This window comes from Vicia villosa, linkage group LG1, assembly GCF_029867415.1.
Source record: "Vicia villosa cultivar HV-30 ecotype Madison, WI linkage group LG1, Vvil1.0, whole genome shotgun sequence".
Classification (NCBI taxonomy): domain Eukaryota; kingdom Viridiplantae; phylum Streptophyta; class Magnoliopsida; order Fabales; family Fabaceae; genus Vicia; species Vicia villosa.
Window position 1 is genome coordinate 125,257,134 of NC_081180.1, and position 21,888 is coordinate 125,279,021.

Here is a 21,888-nt window from a genome sequence, read left to right on the forward strand (position 1 = left end):
TATTAAATAAATGTATTGTTTTTTACAAAGGTATATATATATATATATATATATATATATATATATATATATATATATATATATATATATATATATATATATATATATATATATATATATATATATATATATATATATACTTAAAATCATTTACTCAATAGTGTTAATGAGTTTTTATTAATTATAAAAAAATATTATTTTTTACTAATTTATAAATTTTAAATTATTTTACAAAATAATTTAGATTTACAAGGTATATATATATATATATATATATATATATATATATATATATATATATATATATATATATATTATTTGATATTCTGTGATAACCAAACATAATAGGATAAGTCTTATCATATCTGTATTATATTCCATCTTTATTCTGTTTGATATTTTCACGTCTCTAACTTAAATGGACCCTTAAAATCTTGATAAATAGAAGAAATGAACAGAGAATTATCTAATTTATAAAAATAAATTTAGTTCATCTAAAATTCAGTTCGACCCATTTTAAGCAATAATAAAGAAAATTCTAGAAGTTTTATATTTCTAAAAATAGGTAATGAAAAAAATATCAACTCGATGTTCCATCAAAACCACAAAACCCTTGCGAAGGGAAACACCGCCACGTGCTCCGTTCCTAATCTCCAAGATCTTCTATGTTCCTATCCCCACCTTTGGGCAACATGATTTTGATCGTACCCACGTCACCAAACCAACGCCATCATGGAAATATCTTCTCCACGTGGCACATCTCAAACATTCAACACCTCCACTTCATCCACGTCAGCACTCACACTTCATAAAACCGCACCAACTCAACACTTTCTCCCCAACTTCGCTTCTTTACCGTACCTTCAGATTGGTCAAGCTCCACACTTTTCTCTTTCTATTTTTTTCCTTTGTTTTCAAACTGTTAATTTTGTTTACCAAAGTTCAATTAGCGATGATTAATTCGATCTAGTACCAGTAAATGTTTTTATGATGACTTAATAATGGCGATTAGTGATTCCTCTGAGCTGGTAAGTGGTAATCCTCATCTAATTCCTTTTTGATTTTGCTGAATATTTTTCTTCACAGTGAAGAAATTAAATAATGTTTCTGTTATGATATTATTTATTTATTTTGTTTGTTTTCTCTAGCGTGAACGATTTTGCAGAAAGAAAGCGATGCCACTTTTCTGGTTCTTGTTCATGTTCAAGGAAAGATCTCTCGCGTTTTCATGGTTTCGTCTCTAACGGATCTTCTTGTGCATAACCGTTTTGGATTTTCGGTAAGTTAAGTTTCTGAAGTCTTAATTTTAGTTCTTCAGCGTAGTTAGGGTTTGAAAGTTGCTTCAAGTATGGATTATACTAGTTTTTCCACAAAGTTGGGGTTTAGTTTTGTATGTTTTTTAATTTTGATTTGGATGAGTAAGGGATGCTCTTGTGTTAGAGGTCTCTGTAACACTGACACATCTGGAAAAAAGTGTGTCTTAATTAGTGTCTGTATCCTGTATCGATATCGTGTTTCCGGTGTTCGTGCTTCATAGTTAGAGACTGAGAGTTGAGAAATAAAGTAAGGATTTTGTAATCTTGTTTGAGGTTGATAATTGCTATGGATATTTGGTTGGGTTGTGTACCGGTGTTGAAGTGTCAGAATCGGTGTAAGAATTGGTGTAATGTTTCCATTGTCCGTGCTTCATAGTTAGAGGCTGAGAACTGTGAAATGAAGGAAGGGTTTTGTAATCTTGTTTGAGGTTGATAATTGCTACGAGTATTTGGTTGTCTTGTGTGCATGAAAAGTTAGGTGAAAATTGTGTTAGGCTTACTTGTATTAGTGTATAGATGTTTATTAATGTTATTATTTTCTGAAGTGTATATCCAGTGACCTGCAGTTGTATTTTGGGGTTCTTTGAAGATTGAAGCATGTTCTGTTTTACTTTGGATGAGGACGGACTATAATTATCGTGAGCTTGGGTATTTTGAATGACAAGGGGTAACGAGATATGTGTTGATGGTGACAGTAAAGAACTTACTCAGTGTTTGTGGGATGGGAAAAACAGCTTAAAAAAAGGAGTTGCAGGTGAGGGTGATGAAGTGGAATGTAATGGAGTAGCTGAAGAAGTTAAGGTTGGAGAGGGAGGGAATGGAGAATCCTCTTCTGTCCAGCAGCAAGTACCGCAGTATCAGTCTCAAGGCGCAGTTATTTGTTGGGAGAGGTTTTTGCATATTAGATCCCTTAAAGTCTTGCTTGTGGAGTATGATGATTGTACCCGCCATATTGTCACTGCATTGCTTTGCAATTGCAGTTATGAAGGTTAGTTATTATCTGTTGTTTTATTGAAACCATCTTGCTCATTTCATTGTTTCTGGATATTGTAAGAAGTACTCTTACGTCTTTTTTGGAAAAGCTTAGACTTTGTTTTGCATTTTCAAAACAAATTTGTGGTCTTAAATGTATTTCTAAGCTGTGAATATTGTATCTTTGGGAAGCTACATACACTAGAATAATGATATAGACTTTTAGAATTCCTAGCTGTGAGAAAATGAGAGAAAATTGAAAAAGATAAAACTGTGTAATACTACTACGATTCCAAACACAAGTAACAAAAGACCTCAAGTTTGGCTGTATATCTAAAACGCAATTAATTCTTCTTTGACTAATGATATCATTCCTAAAATACACTTCAATTAATTTATATTGCATTTTCCAATAAATACTTTTATAAGTTTTCATGAATGGCATTTTGATAAATACAATTTTTTTTCTTATCACAAAAAAATTAAATGAGATAACATACTATTCTTAATAATTGAGAATTGTGTTTTTGTTTCTCAAATTCAAAACAGGAAAGGATATTTATTTTGACATGAAAGAGTGCATAGAGAGATATTTATACAATAGGCTATGCTGCAGAACAGTTGCCACTACCTAACTGTTTACAACTGTCACTAACTGAATACTATTGTCAGGAACAGAATTGGTTACTGAAGTAAAGCTACCCTAAGAGGGCTTACAACGTGAGGCCTAAAGGTTCAAATAAAACACTAGAATAAATTGCATATATACTCCTAATTTCTCCTCTTTAACCAGGAGGAGTGTTGGTCAATGACAACTTGTTGAACAATCTGAGTTTGTCTTTAAGAGCTATAAATCTTAAACAGAACAGTGGCTCCGTGAGAAGATCAGCCCACTGCTCTTGAGCAGGAATGTGGAAGTCAAAGAGACTTCTATGGATGATTTTCTCTCGAAAAATCTAGCTCAATGTGTTTTTTTCCTTAAGTAAAGAAATGGGTTATGAGAGGGAGAAAACAATACTGAGGTTGTCACAATAGATCTTAGGGATAGAATTATAGGACACCGCAGAGAAGTGGCTTGCAGTAAAAAACCATTTCATTGCCACTGGGATCTGTAGAGAAGTGGGTTGCAGTAAAAGACCATGATCGACAGTCCCTTTAGGTACTGCAATATTCTTTTCACTGCCTTCCAATGATCATCTAGAAGTTGGTATAAGAACTGACATACTTTATTTACTGCAAAGAGAATCTCAGCTCTTGTAATGGTAGCATACTGCGATGCACCTACGATGGATCGAAATAGAGCGGGATCATCCATGTAGCTGGCTCCAAATTTGGTACTGGAAATCATAGTTGTAGATGCCCTTTGCTGAAATCATGTTAGAGGGTGATGGAGTGGTTTTGATAAGAGAGAAGTCAACATTACAATGAGAGGGAATAATTCATAGTAAGGAAAGCATGTTTCATGAAATAAGACATCTTTTGATATAAAATTTCGGCCACTAGTGTCCATGCATTTGTACACTTTGTGGTTAGGTGAATAACTAAAGAAATGCTTTCCTTTGAGTGGAAAGAGTTATAGGGTCTAAGACGAGGAAAGCACCCACAACCTAAGGTTTTAAAAAATTTGTAATCCAGGTGATGATGAAATATGGAGAGGGGGTGGATAGGCGCAAGAAGCTAGATGTCCATAAGAAGGCATGGTCCCATCATTGGTAAGGTAAATTGGCTTGACCCTTTTGATGAAATATGAATTCTTTTTACCTAACCGTTTGATGATGGATATGTGGACAAATTAACCCATGAGGGTTAACTGGGAGTTCACTAGCCTTCTAAGTCCCTAAACCAAGTTTTGATTGATGAGATATTTGTTATTGAGCCACCCACATCCATCTACCCTCTGGATGTCAAATCTTAGGTTTGAGGGCAATGAGATCCTACATAGTCTAGAGACATGGTCAAATTAGTTTGGTAATGTGAATCCTAAATACTCTCGTTGGCTGCCGAAAGATCAAATGATTCTTGGCTTCAATCAACGTTCTCAAATGAAATCCTCTCACTTCTTCTTGGTTGTACTCATGCACATCAGCTTTGGGATCGTTTGTTCAACTATTTTCATAAACAAACGTGTGTGAGAGCCAGGCAACTTCGTGTAGAGCTACGTGCCCTAACGCTTGGTTGTACTCATGCACATCGGCTTTGGGATCGTTTGTTCAACTATTTTCATAAACAAACGTGTGTGAGAGCCAGGCAACTTAGTGTAGAGCTACGTGCCCTAACGCTTGATAATTCGTTTGTCCTAGAGTATCTGCTCAAGGTTTGTACCATTGTTGTCTCCTTAGCCTCCATTGGTGATCCAATTACTGCATCATATAGATGTAATTCTTAAAGGTTTACCTTCAAAATTTGCTCCTTTAGTTTCAGTCATTGAGAGTAACTTTGGACTCATGGACTTGGATGAAGTAGAAATTGTACCTGACCTAGTTTCTCTCAATCTCACTCATGTTGCTCTTAGCTCTAACAACTCTGATGAAGTGAACCCTGCTAGTACAGACTCCTCACGAGTTCAATCCTATCCTCATAATCCTGAACATGACCTGCAAAGTTTTCGTGGTGGTAGAGGTCGACGTGGTGGTCACAGTGGTAGAGGTAGAGGTGGCAGGTTTCCTAACTCCAATGTCCAATGCCAAGTTTGCTCCAATTTTGGGCACTCAACTCCCAACTGTTGGTACAGGTTTAGCCCACATTATTAACCTACTACAAACTTTGGCAATTCCTACAATCCACACTCATGACCTGCTTCTCACAATAGTTATGGATCCTTTTCACCTAACGTGTGGAAAAAGCCACCTACAACTTCAAGACAAATTCCTACCCCGCCTGCTCCCAGTGCCTCTCTTGTTAATACTATGACCTCTACTCCCAGTGCCTCTCTTGTTAATACTATGACCTCTACTCCTGCATCTACCTTCTGGTATCTAGACTCAGACTCAGGCACCTCATTTTAAGTCCCAAATGATCCCAAGAATCTTAAGCAATGAACTCCTTTTGAAGACTATGATTAGATTTACATTGGTAATGGGCAAGGTTTGCACATTCACTCCACTGGCTCTAGTACTTTTGCCCCACCTAATCACCCTCACTCTCCAAAAGCTTTTATTTATACCCTTCCATAACCAAGAACTTAATCAATTTTAGACTGTTTTGTCGCGACAATAATGTCTATTTTTTTTCTACTGACAAGTTTCTTGTAGAATTTTAGGTCTATAATGTCACCTTGCTCGAAGGACATGTTGGCAATGATGGACTCTGTGAGTTTTCTTCCATCAAAATGTCTAGCAATGATAACAAGACTCCTCGACGGTGTGTTTGTTAAAATAAGTCTATCCCTAGTATTAATTTTGCTTATCTAAATTCTAGCACTCTAATATGTGGCATTTAAGATTAGGTCATCTTAATGTGCATGCCTTGCAACTGGTGTTACATAGATGTAACATTCCCTTCAATAATAAAAGTTGCAGTTTTTTTGTTCAACCTGTTGTATGGGAAAATCTCACAAATTACATACTCGTCTTCACACTCCTCCTATTCTAGTCCTTTAGAATTGATATACAGTGACTTGTGGGGACCTTCCCCTTATGTCTCTACCTGGGATTCAAATATTATATGTTAGACATCCACCTCTCACTTATTGGGACTATGTCTTATCTACGGCTGTCTATTTAATAAATAAACTACCTCTTTTCTTCATTGATTTTCAAATCACACACTCTCTACTGTTTAAGCTTAAACCAGACTAAACCGGTACTGGATCTAGCAATTACACGTTGCTTTTTAGACTACCAAGAAATCAAATTAGGGCCAAAACATTTGTATAAAAGGAGAGATGGTTCTGGTGAGAGGAGTGAGATGAAGACCATGAGTAATAGTGCCTTTAAGATTCCTTAGAATTCTTTTCTTAGCTATCCAATACGCTTCAAGAGGATAAGCCATGATTTGACACACCTTATTCACAGAGTATGCTATGTTTGGCCTGCTGTGTGTAAGATATTGCAAAGCCCCAACCACTGATCATTAAATGTAGAGATTTAAAATAGCAGGAGAGTCAACTTTGGTGAGTTTGCAGGTAGACTGCATAGGAGTATGCACAAGGCTGCAATCAAGCAAATTGGTCTTTTGAAGAAGGTATTTAATATACTTTGATTGAGTGAAGAGAATGAGAGTCCACCCTTTTTACTTCAATACCAAGAAAATTGTTTAGATCCCCTATGTGCTTGAGAGAGAAGGCCACGTGAAGTTTGTTGATAATAGATTGTAAGAGAGTTGATGAACTTCCAGTGATGATGATATCATCCACATAGACAATAAGGTAAATAGTATGGTCTTTAGAAAAATAAGTGAATAGGGAGGGATCACACTTGTTATGCTTGAACTTGAGTTGAACAAGAGCAACTTACAACCTTTCAAACCACTGTCTTGAGGCTTGCTTGAGACCATAAAGACTTGTTAAGTTTGCACACTAAATTAGGACTTGAACTTTCAAAACCTGTTCATATAGACCTCCTTATCTAGAGGCCCAGGAAAGCATTGTTCACATCCAATTGCTGAATGGACCACTTTGTAGGTTATGGCAATGGAGAGAGTAACCTAATAGTGATAGGTTTAACTATAGGAGAGAAAGTCTCATTAAAATCAAAACCTTCTCTTTGATGAAACCCTTCGATCCATCAGGATTTTCCTTCACTCTAAAGACCCATTTGCACCCAATGTCTTTGAGTAGGAAGAGACACAAAAGTCCATTGGTTGCAAATGGGTCTTTAGAGTTAAAGAGAATTATGATGGACAATCAAAAGGTACTAGGCTTGTAGCCAAAGGGTTCCATCAAAGACTAGGTTTCAACTTTTAATGAAACCTTCTCTCCTGTGGTCAAACCTATAACTATTAGAATGGATCATCCTATCCATTGTCATTACCTAGTGGTCCATCCCACAGCTTGATGTTAACAGTGCTTTCCTAAACGGATTGTTTGGTAAAGAAGTTTACATGGAACAACCAAAGAGTTTTGAAAGCTCCAATCCCACTATGATATGCAAGCTTAACAAGGCCCTCTATGGCCTCAAGCGAGTACCTTGTAGTAGTTTGAAAGGCTTTAAACTACCTTGATCAAACTCAACTTCAAAGCAAGCAAGTGTGACTCTTCCTTATTCACTTACTTCTTTGAAGGGCACACATTCTACCTTTTTGTCTATGCAGATGATATTATCATCATTGGCAACGGCAACTCATCCTCTCTCTTGCAAACCATCATTACCAAACTCAGGCCTTTCCTCTCAAACATCTTGGTGACTTAGATTACTCCCTTGGTATTGAAGTGAAGCACGTGTCTTATAGCTCTCTTCTTGTAACTCGGTCTAAGTACATCAGAGATCTTCTTCCAAAGACTAATATGGTTGAGTCCAGCCCTATACACACCTATGCAGTCCGCCTGCAAGTTGACCAAAATCGACTCTGTTGCTCTTTTGGATTCCTATATGTACAGGTATGTTGTGGGGGCTCTGCAATATGGTACCTTAACCAAACCAACATTACATATTCTGTGAAAAAGGTGTGCCAATTCTTGGATCATCCTCTTGAGTCTCACTGGGTGGTAGGGAAAGGAATCTTAAGGTATCTCAAGGGCACAATTAGCCATGAACTTCATCTCACTCCTCTCTCAACTATATCTCCACCACCTATTCAAGTCTTTTGTGATGCTGATTAGGCATCATACCCTAAAGATAGAAGAAGTACTTCTCGTGCAACAATCTTCTTTGGCTGCAATCCTATTTTCTGGTGGTCCAAAAAGCAACATGTTGTTGCTAGATCAAACACTGAAGTTGAATATAGGAGCCTTGCTCAAGCTATTGCAGATCTCCTTAGGGTTCAAACCTTCAGAATTGTTTATTGCTTCTAGAATTCCAATGATTCTATGTGATAACCAGTCTGCAGTCTTGCTGGCTCAGTGCTATTATGCATTCAAGGACCAAGCACATGGAGATAGACATTTTCTTATTTTCTTAGAGTAAGGCTAGCATTGGTTCTAATTCTAGTCTCAAGACTGACACCTGTCCTCAAAACCTGCAGTAGCAAGTCAACTGGTTACTCATATAAGAGTAACACAGTTGTAGTTCTTTGTAACTAACTCTTTCATAATCAAAAAGTTAGAAAAAAAGTGGAAATCATAACTACCTCTCTCAATTCTCTCTGATCTAACATTCTATGTAGTGTAACACTCGAATGTTTAAGGAGATTTCTGTGGCATTGTATTTGTTATTGGAAGATTAGTTGTTTGACTTTCATTCGAAGTTACATGTGCCCTCTGATGGGTTTTCCTACAAGATATTTTGAACACTGTTTCTCCTTTGATTCTCAGTCGTTTAGTGTCTTTTTCTTATGTTAAGGATCCTATCTTGCCATCTTTTGTTATTTTTTTCTCACCATCTTAATGTCTTATTTTTATTAATTAAAAATGATTCAGGTAGAAGCCGTTTAGACGTGCCTGTTTCTTGTTGGAGGGAAAAAAAGTCTGCGACTATTATGTTATTGATTATTTGATTAGGCTTCAAATGTTATCTGCAGACCATGTTTTGAGTTTTAGCTTGTAACTTTGTGTCAATGAGCCTCCTATTATGATTGAGCATTGGTAGTTGTAAGAAAGAGTAGAAAAGATAGAAGATATTTTCATATTCTGTTGTAACTGAATTCAGTTTTGCATATTTTGTTATCTACATACAAGGGTAACACAACTATATATATCTCTAATATGTGACCTGCAGTAGCAGGTTCACAATTATACAAAGACTGACACCTGTCAGTTACCCTTTAATAACACTACTAATGCAATGTATTCAATACCCCCCCCCACAAACTCATGGGGAGCTAGCAACCCTGAGTTTGTGTTTGAGCTCTAGGAATTTTGTAGAAGGCAGGGGCTTAGTGAAGGTATCTGCCAGTTGAGCAGTGCCAGGAATATGCTGAACTCGCAGTTGCTTGGCAAGAACTTTCTCCCTTACAAAGAACAAGTCTATCTCCATGTGTTTTGTTCTGGCATGCAGAACTGGATTGTGAGCTAGTGAAACTGCAGACTGGTTGTCACAATAGATAACAGGTGGGTTAGTGACAATATGAAGCTCATGAAGAAGAGTCTGCACCCAAAGAAGATCAGCTGTGGACTGAGCCAGGCTCCTATATTCTGCCTCAGTGCTGGATCTGGCTACAACCTGTTGCTTCTTGGACCACCAGCTAATCAAATTAGAGCCAAAGAAGAGGGCAGCACCAGAAGTGCTTCTTCTATCATCAGGATCAGATGTCCAATCAGCATCGCAGAAAACTTGCAGTGAGGGAGTGACAGAGGGAGACAAGGGAGTGAGTAAGAGACCCTGATTTATGGTGCCTTTAAGATATCGCAAAATCCTCTTGACTGCAACCCAGTGAACTTCAAGAGGGTGAGCCATATACTGACAGACTTTGTTCACAGCAAAGGTAATATCAGGTCTTGTGATTGTAGCATATTGCAAAGCTCCAACTACAGACCTATACATAAAAGGGTCAGATAAGGCAGGAGAGCCTGTTTTAGTGAGCTTGCAGGTGGACTGCATAGGGGTGTTAACATAGGCAGCTTCAAGCATATTTGTCTTCTGCAGGAGATCTCTAAGGTACTTGGCTTGAGTCATCAAAAGACAACCTGAGGGGGCCTGTTTAACCTCAATACCCAGGAAGTAGTCAAGAGGGCCAAGCAGTTTCAAGGAAAAGGCAGAGTTAAGTTTAGAGATGGTAGCCTGAATGATAGAGGGAGAACTGCCTGTGATAATAATATCATCAACATACACCAAGAGGTATGTTGTATGGCCTTGAGATATCATGGTGAACAATGAGGGATCACACTTGCTGGCCTGAAATTGCAGACTGAGTAGTGTAGATTTGAGCCTCTCAAACCATTGCCTTGGGGCCTGCTTTAGGCCATATAAGGCTTTTGAAAGCTTACAAACTAGAGAGGTGTCTGCATGAACAAACCCTTGGGGCTGCTCCATAAAGACCTCTTCTTCAAGACAGCCATTCAAAAATGCATTATTCACATCAAGTTGCTGAATAGTCCACTTGTGTGTGATGGCAATGGTGAGGATAATTCTAATGGTAATGGGCTTTACAACAGGAGAGAAGGTCTCATTGAAATCCAGACCTTGCTTTTGATGGAAGCCTTTAGCAACCAACCTAGCTTTCAGTTTGTTAACAGTCCCATCAGGATTCTCTTTCACCCTAAAAACCCACTTACAACCTATGGCCTTCTTATTTGGAGGAAGAGGAACCAAGGACCAGGTTTCATTCTTCATGAGAGCATCATACTCAGCCTGCATTGCTATTCTCCAATTAGGATCTGCTAGAGCTTGTTTGGCATTTCTAGGCTCAACATGAGTAAGAAGAAGTCTTGGTTGCAGCCTGGGTTGTGCAAAACCAGACTTGGCTCTGGTTTGCATAGTGTGAGCATTAGAAGGAATGGTATCAACAGGTACAGCATGAGGGGGAAGAGAAGCAGAGGACTGACTAGAAGAAGAGGGACTAGACTCAATAGGGGAGGAAGGTAAATGTGTGGAGGAAGAAACAGACTTAGAGGAGACAGAAGTGTGAGTAGAAGTGCTGGAGGAATTATCAGTAATTAAAGGAGAAGAAATGACAGGATCTGAAGAAGGATTGGGTGTAGGAATGGAGGGACTAAAGCTCAAAGGAGAAATGGAAACACTCTTAACAGGAGGAGAGGGTGAAGATGAAGCAGGGAATAGTTCAGAATAGGGAAACCTAGCCTCATGAAACAAGACATCCTTGGAAATGTAAAGCCTACCATTAGGAGCCAGACACCTATACCCTTTATGAGAGGGAGAGTAACCCAAAAATAGGCATTCTTGAGACCTAAATTCAAGCTTATGAGCATTGTAGGGTCTGAGTAAAGGAAAGCAAGCACAGCCAAACACTTTGAGAAATTTATAATCAGGAGTTTGATTAAAAAGAAGAGTGAAAGGGACCTGAAACTGAACAGAAGAAGAAGGCAGCCTGTTGATAAGAAAAACAGCAGTGGAAAAGGCATAGTCCCAGTATGTGATAGGCAGAGAAGTTTGACTGAGCAAAGTGAGGCCAATTTCCACAATGTGCCTGTGCTTTCTTTCAATGACACCATTCTGATGGTGAGTATGAGGGCAGATAAGTCTGTGGATAATGCCTAGCTCTTTGAGGTAGTTGGTGAAGGGTCTGAACTCACCACCCCAGTCAGACTGAACCATCTTGATAGGCAAGTTGAGTTGTAGTTCCACCATTGCTTTGAACTGCTTGAAGGTATGTATAGCTTCAGATTTGGATTTAAGTAAATAAATCCAAGTGTACCTGGAATAAGCATCAACAAAGGACATGTAATAGGAATAACCAGAAGTAGAGGGACTAGGAAAAGGCCCCCACAAGTCAGTAAAAATGAGTTCTAGAGGCTTAGTGTAAATAGTGTGTGAGGTGGAAGAAGGAAGCCTATGAGCTTTCCCAAGGCAGCAAGCTGAACAGAAAGAATCATTATATTTATTTGGCAAAGGGATATTACAACTTTGCAATACAAGTCTAAGAGTTTGAGTATTGGGATGTCCAAGCCTAAGATGCCAAACATGGGGCAGACTAGAAGTAACATCAACAGAATTAACACTAGGTACAGAATTATTAAGACTAGATGAACTAAAAGCAGAAGGAGACTTGGACAGGTTCAGAGGAGGAAAGGAATACAGTCCATCAGCTCCTACATGGCCTTCAAGGAGAGTAGCATCAGAAACCTGAGATTTAACAAGACACTGATTAGCAGTAAACAAGAAGTAAACCTGATTATCCCTACAGAACTGACTCACACTAAGCAGATTTTTAGTAATAGTAGGAACAAGCAATAGGTTCTGAAGTGTAAGGTGTGTGTTAGGTTGAAAAGGAGAAGGAAAAGAGCTGACTCCAGCAGAAGAGATTTTCAAACCTTGACCATTCCCTACAAACACTTGGTCATGTCCTTCAAATTGAGTAGGCTGCTGAATGTTTTTAGGATCACTAGTAACATGGTAGGAAGCTCCAGAATCTGGAAACCACGCAGCAGCATTAGCATTAGCAGGAGCAGCATTAACAATATAAGCTGCAGGAGGATTGGCAACCACAGTGGCAGGCCTAGGAGACTTGTACCAAACATTGGGAGGAGCTTGAACATAAGCAGCAGGAGCACCATACCAAGGAGTCTGAGGTGCATAGGGAGCAGAACCATATTGAGCACCACCTGAGGAAGGTTGAAACTGAGAATTGTACCTGTGCCAGCAGTTTAGAGCAGAGTGACCTGGTTTCAAGCAAACCTGACACTGAATGCCACCATAACCAGATGAACGACCACCTCTTCCTCTGCCAAACCGGCCACCACGATTAGATCTACCACCACGAAAGGAGTTATACTCCGGTTCACCTTGAGTTTGAGAAGCATTAGACGTGACGGAAGTGTCAGTGGTAGGTGCAGGTGAATCCTCAACAGGAGCAGAGGAAGGAGAATTGGACGGAGCATGTGTGAGATTCAGAGACGCAACGTCAGGAACAGTGGACTTCTTGAACTTAGCAAGACGTAATTCATGAGCAAGGAGCAAGATCTCTACCTCATCAAGATCCATAACACCGAACTTGCTCTCAATAACAGACACCACCGGAGCATAATCCACCGTCAATCCTTCAAGAATCACATCAATGTGGTGAGAAAGAGGAATAGCATCTCCAATCGAGGCCAACGCATCCACAGTAGTGCGAATTTTGAGAAGGTAATCCTGAACTGAAAGAGCATCAAGTGTAATGGCGCGTAACTCAACTCGAAGCTGCCGTGCACGCGCGCGAGTTTGTTTCTGAAAATAGGAGAACAACCGATCCCAAAGCTCGTGAGCATGAGAGCAACCGAGAACACGAGAGAGAATCTCGTTAGACAACGTGGACTGAAGCCACGAAAGCAACATCTGATCCTTCTGAATCCACGACGAGTACGCCGGACTCACGATGCGACTACGACGATCTTCATCGTTCGCGAATTTGAGCGGAACGCGTGTGCAAACCACAAGATCTGTTAGATCGTGAGCATTGATGTATGGCTCAACTTGTTGACGCCATAGATGAAAGTTTTTCTCATCTAATTTCTGCGCTATCTTGAGCGAAAATTGAAGACGGCGAGAATCGTGCCGTTCTGCAACCGGCGGCGCAGCCGGAGTAGGTTCGGTTTCCGGCGAAGACGTACCGGAGGAGTTAGAACTTGCCATGGATCGACTTAGCAATCTGATACCATGTAAGAAAGAGTAGAAAAGATAGAAGATATTTTCATATTCTGTTGTAACTGAATTCAGTTTTGCATATTTTGTTATCTACATACAAGGGTAACACAACTATATATATCTCTAATATGTGACCTGCAGTAGCAGGTTCACAATTATACAAAGACTGACACCTGTCAGTTACCCTTTAATAACACTACTAATGCAATGTATTCAATAGTAGTATGCAGCTAAATTGTGATTTATACAACATTTATGTATTAACTGTATGAGCTAGTATTTTGCTTATGGCCTGAATATGATTATAAAGTATAATATTGTTTATCTTTGTGCACTGCTCGTGTACAGTGTTAATCTAGCATACTTGGCTTGTTGGTTTCAGTTTGTGGATTAGAAAAGAATTTGTTACTTTTTGTTGTATAAATACTCTAAGCTATTCAGATAAAATCAGAATAGAAAGTTACTTGGTGAAATAATCGGTCCCTCCCATCTCTCTCCCTAAATTTCTTCCATTTTTTCTTCTAACAGATTTAGATACGATTCTTGTTTTTGTTTGTATCAGTTATTGAAGCAGCAAATGGATTGCAAGCTTGGAAGATTTTGGAGGATTTAACCAATCATATTGATATTATTTTAACTGAGGTGGCAATGCCTGGCTTATCAGGCATTGCTCTTCTATACAAGATTATGGGCCACACAACTCGGAAAAATGTTCCAGTGATTAGTAAGTTTTTCCAAATGCCAATACATGTTTGGATTGAAGCATTTTTTTTCTTTCTAATTACATACTGTGAAAGTGCCACTCTTTTCTATGGCTTCTAATGGGATTGGTCTGCAGTGATGTCATCTCACGACTCTATGGGTTTAGTCTTTAAGTGTTTGTCAAAGGGTGCTGTCGATTTTCTAGTTAAACCCATACGGAAGAATGAGCTTAAAAACCTGTGGCAGCATGTTTGGAGGAGATGTCATAGTGTAAGCTGACTGGAATTTCCTTTCCTTTCCTAACATTACACTTCAGTTTTATTTTTCTAACCAATACATTGCTAAAGATTAATAAATGTGTGATGATTAGTGTTATCAAATATTCGCCATGGCGGCACAATGCTAAATATTGGTAATATTGCGGGTTTTCCGCCTTAATCTGCTATAACGGCGCCACAAAGTGGCCGGTATGGCAAACTTTTGGCTCTCCTCAACGGACCCTCATCCGCCATCGACAACACTAGTGACGATGTTAGTAGAATGTAGTCTTTGCCACATTTTTTTTGGATAGATTTATTTGCGTCTGTTAGAACTTCATAGAGAGAAAAAAAAGAGAGAGATCCATAACAGACTCTGTTATGATGAAATGATTGAAAGCATTGGATGGTTCTGATTATTACTCTATAGAGTAAATATAGAGTGAGCCACTCAACTAACACACTTGTACTTGAGTGCAAGCTGTTATAAACAACTTGCAACTAACTCTAGCTATAATGAAATTAATTGTAACTAATCCTAACAAACTGTTACAGAATCATAACAGTAAACAGTATGCCTAAGAATAAAGGCTATTAGTGAACAATAGTTATTCCTAACGGTGCCCAATGCCAATGAGGCAATGACAATTTTTGTGATATCTTCATGGTTTGTTTCAAATGACAGGGGTCTCCAAATACTTTGTTAATTATGATTATCATTTTGTTTCTTTCTCTCCAGTCTAGTGGGAGTGGCAGTGAAAGTGGCACACAAACCCAGAAATCTGTGAAATCAAAGAGTCTTGAGAAGTTTGACAACAATTCGGGAAGCAATGACGAGCAAGATAATGAAATTTTAGGCTTAAATAATGGGGATGGAAGTGACAATGGTAGTGGCACTCAGGTATAACTCTTATATATGTAACATTTTATCGGAAAATCCCATGCATGGACTATGTTAGAAAGACTGTAAATAGGTTAACTGTTGATTGTACATAGTCATTTCATCACGGTCTTTGTATCCTTTTCATTTTCCTCTGTATGTAATTCACCTCTCTTTTGTAATTTAAGTTCAGAGATTAGCATCTCATGTCACTTGTTTTCCTCTTACCTAAAATGGTATCTAGAGTTTGGCAAAAGACAACCCTATCCGAGAAAAAATTGGATCTACTACATACATGTTAAAACTTTTTGTTAGAAACCATAATTACTTTCCTTGACACTGATTCATTTTTGGTTTCCATCTCCTCTGCATTTTCATATTTTGGTCATTTTGGACATTTTACAACCACTTTTGCCACCATTTAGAGGGATTAGGTCGCTTCCTCCTGTCTAGCTCAACCTTGGGGCCTTGTGTTTTCAGTCCCAAAAGCCTTTGGCATGCCCTCATTCCTGCCATTTTGGCCAAATTCATCACGTGTTTGATGCACCATCAGCAATGCTATTGGTGGTTCTTCAGCTGTTTCCCTGATGTACAATTCTCACTCATTCATCACTCCAAACCTTCATTCCTTGCCTTGAACAAGACTTTGTGGTGTTAGCGTTATCCTCTAACACCACAACAGGTCATCTATGTACTGGTTAAGCTAACTGGCCAGTAATGTCATATAGAGGCCACATTCTAATTCTTTTAACCAAAGCTGCTTGTCATTTTATTATTTTCTCCTTTTGCAGAGTTCCTGGACCAAACGAGCTGTAGAAGTTGACAGTCCTAAATCAGACTCTCAGTGGGAACAGATAGCTGAGTGTCCTGACAGCACTTGTGCTCAAGTTGTTCATTCCAATACTGAAATATGCAGGGGCAAGATGGTTCCTCCAGTCATAAAGGAGTGTCCAGAGCAAAAGGAACAAATAGGTAAGGTCAAGCTGCCTTGATCTTCCTGTCACTGCATCAACTCTTTCTGACTCAGTCACCCAAATCATATTTGTGTTATGCTTGTGGTATTGATATTACTGTGTTAGTTCAAGATTTCCCTTTTGACTATATCGACCTCAACATATAGTGAATGTGATTCTGGTTGAAATACAAGTTATGTTTTGTGGAAGAAATTTTTGAAACAATTTCTTCCATGACACTGAGCTTAACATTCTTTTCATTGTTACCCTGCTTTTTTGGGTTTTATTTTTGAAACTTTATTCTGCAGCAAGTGACATATTAAAGGACATTTAGATTTTGAATGTATTTGGGATATGCTATTAGTTTTTTGATTCATTGTGTCAAGGCTTAATAATGCAAAATTGCAAGTTTCATTTCTGAATCCATCTTGCGTACGATATTTAAATTTTCTTTCCTATTCCTATGTTAAATACCTTATTTAATAATGTGGTTAACTATTGGGCAGAACAAAGAATTAGTTTTAATTGCTGATGTGGCCAGTTAGTTAGAGGAGGCAATGAATACATGTAACCCCTGCACCAAGGGCTGGAGGAAATAAATCTTTGTTTTTATTCTTACAATTGATGTTCTATGTTGAACTGTTACTTAGTCATTGAATGTGTATCCCCTTCCCCAAGAGCTGGACGCCAGCAATTTCTACATGCACTCATGATGTTCCCACGTCCTTGTGCATGTACAAGCATGTACCTTGTTTTCTGGATAATAAATTATTTTTTCCCTGTAAGAAATGAAAGTCGAGTCAGTAGATATACTGACTTGATGAGTGACTGTATAAATGGGGTTTCATTCAAAGTTGCAGGTTCAAAACATATCAACACACTTGATGTAGGCCCCTCTAAATTCAATGAGCAAATTATTAGAGGACATCAGGAGCTTAATTGTGAGAATCAATCTGGCAAGCTAAGATGCAAAGGGCTTTCATTATCTGATGGTGTTACTAGCACTTCTGATTCTCGAATGCGAAGTGGAGAAATTGAAGCTCTAAATAGAATACCCAAGTCCTCAGATATTTACAACAAAGGTACTAATAATGACGAGGAGTTGCCATCTCTTGAGCTCAGTTTAAAGAGGCCCAGAGAAGTTAAAGAAGTTGGTACTACAAGTCAGGATGAAAGGAATGTTTTAAGACATTCTGATCTGTCTGCTTTCTCAAAGTATGATGCTTTGTTGTTATTATTTTGCATTCTTATTCATTTTGAAGATATTCATTTTGAAGATGGGTAATTATATTTGTTAGAAGTATTTTTCTACAGGTACAATGCAGCCCTTAATGCTAAGAAGTCTCCTACGAGATGTGTTGGAAGTAACTCTCCACATAATAACAGCTTAGAAGTTACAAAGAAAGATTCCTCTCTTGATGTTCAATCTCATTCTAGTGGCAATCCTCCTAACCAGAACTCAAATGGTGGTAGCAATAACATTGATATGGGTTCCACTACTAATAATGCATTTACCAAGTCTGCAGTTATAAGTGAGCCAGCGGTGGCATCAACAACCAAATTTGCGTACAAAACATCTGCTTTCCAGCCCATAAAGAGCAGCCTCATGTATACCTCTCAACAGGTGGTCTTGCATAATAATGAAGATACGACAGCAGCAATGCTGGCACCACCTAAAATTGACACTGATAAGGTTTCTGTTACTCAGGATTTTCATCACCATTATGAAAACCACAACAATGTTGCAAACATGCAGCATCAGTTGCCACCTGAGAATGATGCTGAATCATTTAAAAAAATGACGGCTGTTTCTCCACACTGCGGTGGGTCATCAATTGTGGTTGAAGTGCTAGTTGAAGGTAATATGGGAAATTACAGTATCAATAGAAGTGCTTCAGGCAGCAACGTTGAAAGTAATGGACAAAATGGGAGCAGCACTGCAATTAATACTGGAGGGACAAACTTAGAAAGCAACAATGGACTAGCTGGGAATAGTGGTAGTGGTGATGCTAGTGGGAATGGAAGTGCCATCAGAATAGATCCAAACAAAAATTCTCGAAGGGAAGCAGCACTAACAAAATTTCGCCAAAAAAGAAAGGAGAGAAAAGAGAAGTGCTTTCATAAACAGGTAAACTGGGGACATAATTCATACTGAAGCTATTTATTAACCATGAAGCTTAAATAAGCTTTTGATCCTTGAAAATATGACGTTTTTTGAATTAATACTAGTTATCTCTTTTTTCCTTTTAGTCTATATATTTTGAATTAATACTACTTATCTCTTTTTTCCTTTTAGTCCATATAAGCGAAAAAAACATACCTTGAATACTTAAATGTGTAGTCCCTGCATGAGTACTAAAGACATATTTTTTGTTAAATATATGGACTAAAAATTTGTTGTTAACAGAAACCAATTTAAAATACACTTGTGGACCAAATCCCTGTTTAAACTATCTGTTGCTTTGGGTATTCGTGAAACCCAGTAGAGCAAGGTTAATTCTGTAATTACTAATTACCCTATTGAAGTAGAATTAGGATGATGTAGGTTGGTTAGATGAAATACTCGATATGGTACGTTGGATTATATACCATTTTGGTGCATTGTTTCTCCCCCACTTTATATTGGTTAAGAGTTCCACATCGGACAATATATGGTCTGAACATGTCCTTATAAGTAGAGGCGACCCTCATCCTACAAGTAGGTTTTGTAGGGATGCGTTAAGCCTAACCACATTTCTTAACATGGTATCAAGAGTCTGGTTTACGATCCGGTGGACCATATGCTATTAGGTTTCTGCTATCGGGCCATCCACCATTTATTTTGACGCTCCAGATGTCAGTCTTGAGTGTGAGGGGGTGTGTTAAGAGTCTCACATCGATTAATATATGGTTTGAACACGTCCTTATAAGTGGAGGCAACCCTCACCCTACAAATCGGTTTTGTTTGGATGAGTTAGGCCTCACCACATTTCTTACCTATATCCATTTTTGTTTCTGTTCTGTATTTGATTCCAATATGCACAATTATGTGCAACCCTCATTTTGATATTCAATAATAAGTAAACTTTATTCTACCAGTTTCGAAAAGTAAAGCTTTGACTAGAGATGAGATTATCACTCACTATAGTAACGTAGTATGATACATACTAGTAAATTATGCATCAGTTCTAAGGATTCTTGCCATGGTTATGTTTTATTTCATGTCTTGAAATATGTTCAAGTTCATAAGAAACTCTGATCAAGTTCCATTAAACTGAAAATGGGAAGTGTTGTGCTTGATGATACCATATGAAGGAAGAATATAAAAACAGATATTTGATATGCAGCAGATGATTATTAAAACCAGGAGTGTGAGGCTGAGATCATTTATAGAACGGACATTACTGTTTTACAAATTTTGAACTGACCTCGATTATGTTTGCTCTTGTGTCACCAAAAAAAATTGAGATTCACCTATCCATGAGGATAAATGTCCATTGATAGCAAGTTTATCATTTCTATAAAACAGGATCTCGTTTTGTATATTTGACTTCAGAAAGGGATGCATGTTTCCATAATTCTGTGGGTGGTGCAGCAGACTACATCTCTACAAACTAGAGTGAATTTCTCCTGTTATGATCTGTATTTTGGAGCTAACTCAATATGGTTTGATTTTCAGGTTCGATATGAGAGCAGGAAGAAATTAGCTGAACAACGACTACGATATCGTGGACAATTTGTGCGAAAGTCTTCAAACAATGATGCCGGTGAGGCAACAGATAGTTGATTGACTGAGCATTTGACACAATGGCGTAATGATGGGATATGTGGACCGGAAAAGATCCAGAAGTCTTCGTGTGATATTTTGGAATTGTTCTGTCTCTTCGTGTATTGTGCTAACATGTAATTAACTCTAGTTATTCCAACTGCTAATGAGTCTAGTTATTTCGTAATTCCAACTTGTTCATTTGGTGCTCGAATCCGGTTCTGTTGTGACAAGTATTATTATGTTGATTACATTTAGCGACTCCATAATTTCTACTACATTATCATTGACTGCTTGACTGCTGCAATTATTTAGTGTAGTTCATCAACCAACTGGCTACTTTTTGTGTGCAGGGCTAAAATGATCAAGAAATTTCATCACCTAAAACAAGGGGTGTTCAAGACCTACCTGTTGCCGTGACTTAACCCAGTTCAAGCTTTATTTAGGGAGTAGAATTTGACCCGTACTGCAACTAAATAGAGACGGATTAAGATCATATTTTCTAACCTAGGAGTATTATATTTGGGATAAGTTGGGGTTTGTCTTTGGGTTATCTGGTCCCTTTTCTATTTTTGGTCAGTGGGATTACCTGGTCCCTATCTACTTACACATATAGCTTTGATAAATATTTTATTTTGAAATCACGCTCAACATATAAAGTTTAGAATGTCAAGAGGTGGCTTCTATGGCTAGAGTAGACATCAATTAAAACCTTCACCCTGTGCCATTCAATTTATCAATTTATCCATTAGATTGAAACAAATCTAAATGATCTCATTAAACAACTTGCCCTTTCTGAGACACTTATTGGGAGGGGCCTTTTTGAGTATGATATAAACGGAAGGTGAAGAAGTTTTGAGAACCTGGAACCCTGAACATAGTTGAACAAAGCTTTTGATGAGGTTTTGAAAACCTCAAACTTTGACTTAAGATACTATTATAGTTGAACAAAGCTTTTGATGCTAGACATCGTGTAACTAATATTATGATCAATAAAGCATCATCACATAGGGTTACACTCTTTTTGCTTGCAAGGACAAAGATTTTTAATGAAGCGTAATAAGTATTTTAATTAGCTGTGTTGTATACCAAGAACCCAGCAGGAATCTTGCGCGTATGAGCAACTCTCTATGGGGTATTTGCTGGAACTTTACAGGAAACCTTGCACCTATGGATGATTTTTTACAAGGCGTTTATTGGAACTCTATGGAAGATTCTTGTACCTACGGGTAGGGGTTGGACTTGGAACTCTACGGAAGATTCTTGTGCCTACGGACAACCCCCTACGAGAAATTTATTAAAACTCTATGGAAAACCTTGTGCTTACAAGTGAATTTCCAAGGGGTATTTGTTGGAACCCAAATGCATCTATGGACGATTTTCTACGGGGTTTTTACTAATATCCTACAGAAAATCATAAGCCTACGAGCGACTCCCTATGGGGCGTGCGACACTAAGTAACTACAACTGATTAAAATAACTACAACTGATCAAAATGTACACAAAAAACTCATGATCGACTTAAGCAAAGTACACACAACAAGGCAAAAACAGAACACAAATACCTTAATTAAAAGTTTGGCGATTACATATCAAAGAGCACAATAATGGTGGTAAGGTTACCTAAACAAGTTAAAATAAATAATGTACACCCTGATCTTTCTGTATATCTTAGAAAAGCATTTCCTCCCTAGAAAATGTTATCGAGATAACTTAAGGTTTAAAAA

At 38.1% G+C, this 21,888-nt stretch overlaps 1 protein-coding gene across 9 annotated transcripts; it reads left to right on the forward strand.

Annotated features, from left to right (window-relative positions):
- Positions 1-831: 831 nt before the first annotated feature.
- Positions 832-20,834, forward strand: LOC131644108 (two-component response regulator-like APRR7). Of its 9 annotated transcripts, none has more exons than XR_009296369.1 (11): positions 832-1,028; positions 1,149-1,279; positions 1,862-2,304; positions 14,187-14,348; positions 14,463-14,596; positions 15,323-15,484; positions 16,255-16,435; positions 17,271-17,631; positions 17,731-18,544; positions 20,075-20,298; positions 20,515-20,834. XR_009296369.1 is itself a non-coding variant. In XM_058914512.1 (11 exons), the coding sequence occupies exons 3-11, from the start codon at positions 1,974-1,976 to the stop codon at positions 20,180-20,182; spliced, it is 2,169 nt and encodes a 722-aa protein (XP_058770495.1). In that variant the 5' UTR covers positions 832-1,028; positions 1,149-1,279; positions 1,862-1,973; the 3' UTR covers positions 20,183-20,451. The 9 variants fall into 9 exon arrangements, 8 of the variants coding, with proteins under 8 accessions (XP_058770495.1, XP_058770489.1, XP_058770488.1 ...); XM_058914512.1 differs by lacking the exon at positions 20,515-20,834 and having other exon boundaries at positions 17,731-18,040; positions 18,125-18,544; positions 20,075-20,451; XM_058914506.1 differs by lacking the exon at positions 20,515-20,834 and having other exon boundaries at positions 832-1,035; positions 20,075-20,451.
- The last annotated feature ends 1,054 nt before the right edge of the window (positions 20,835-21,888 follow it).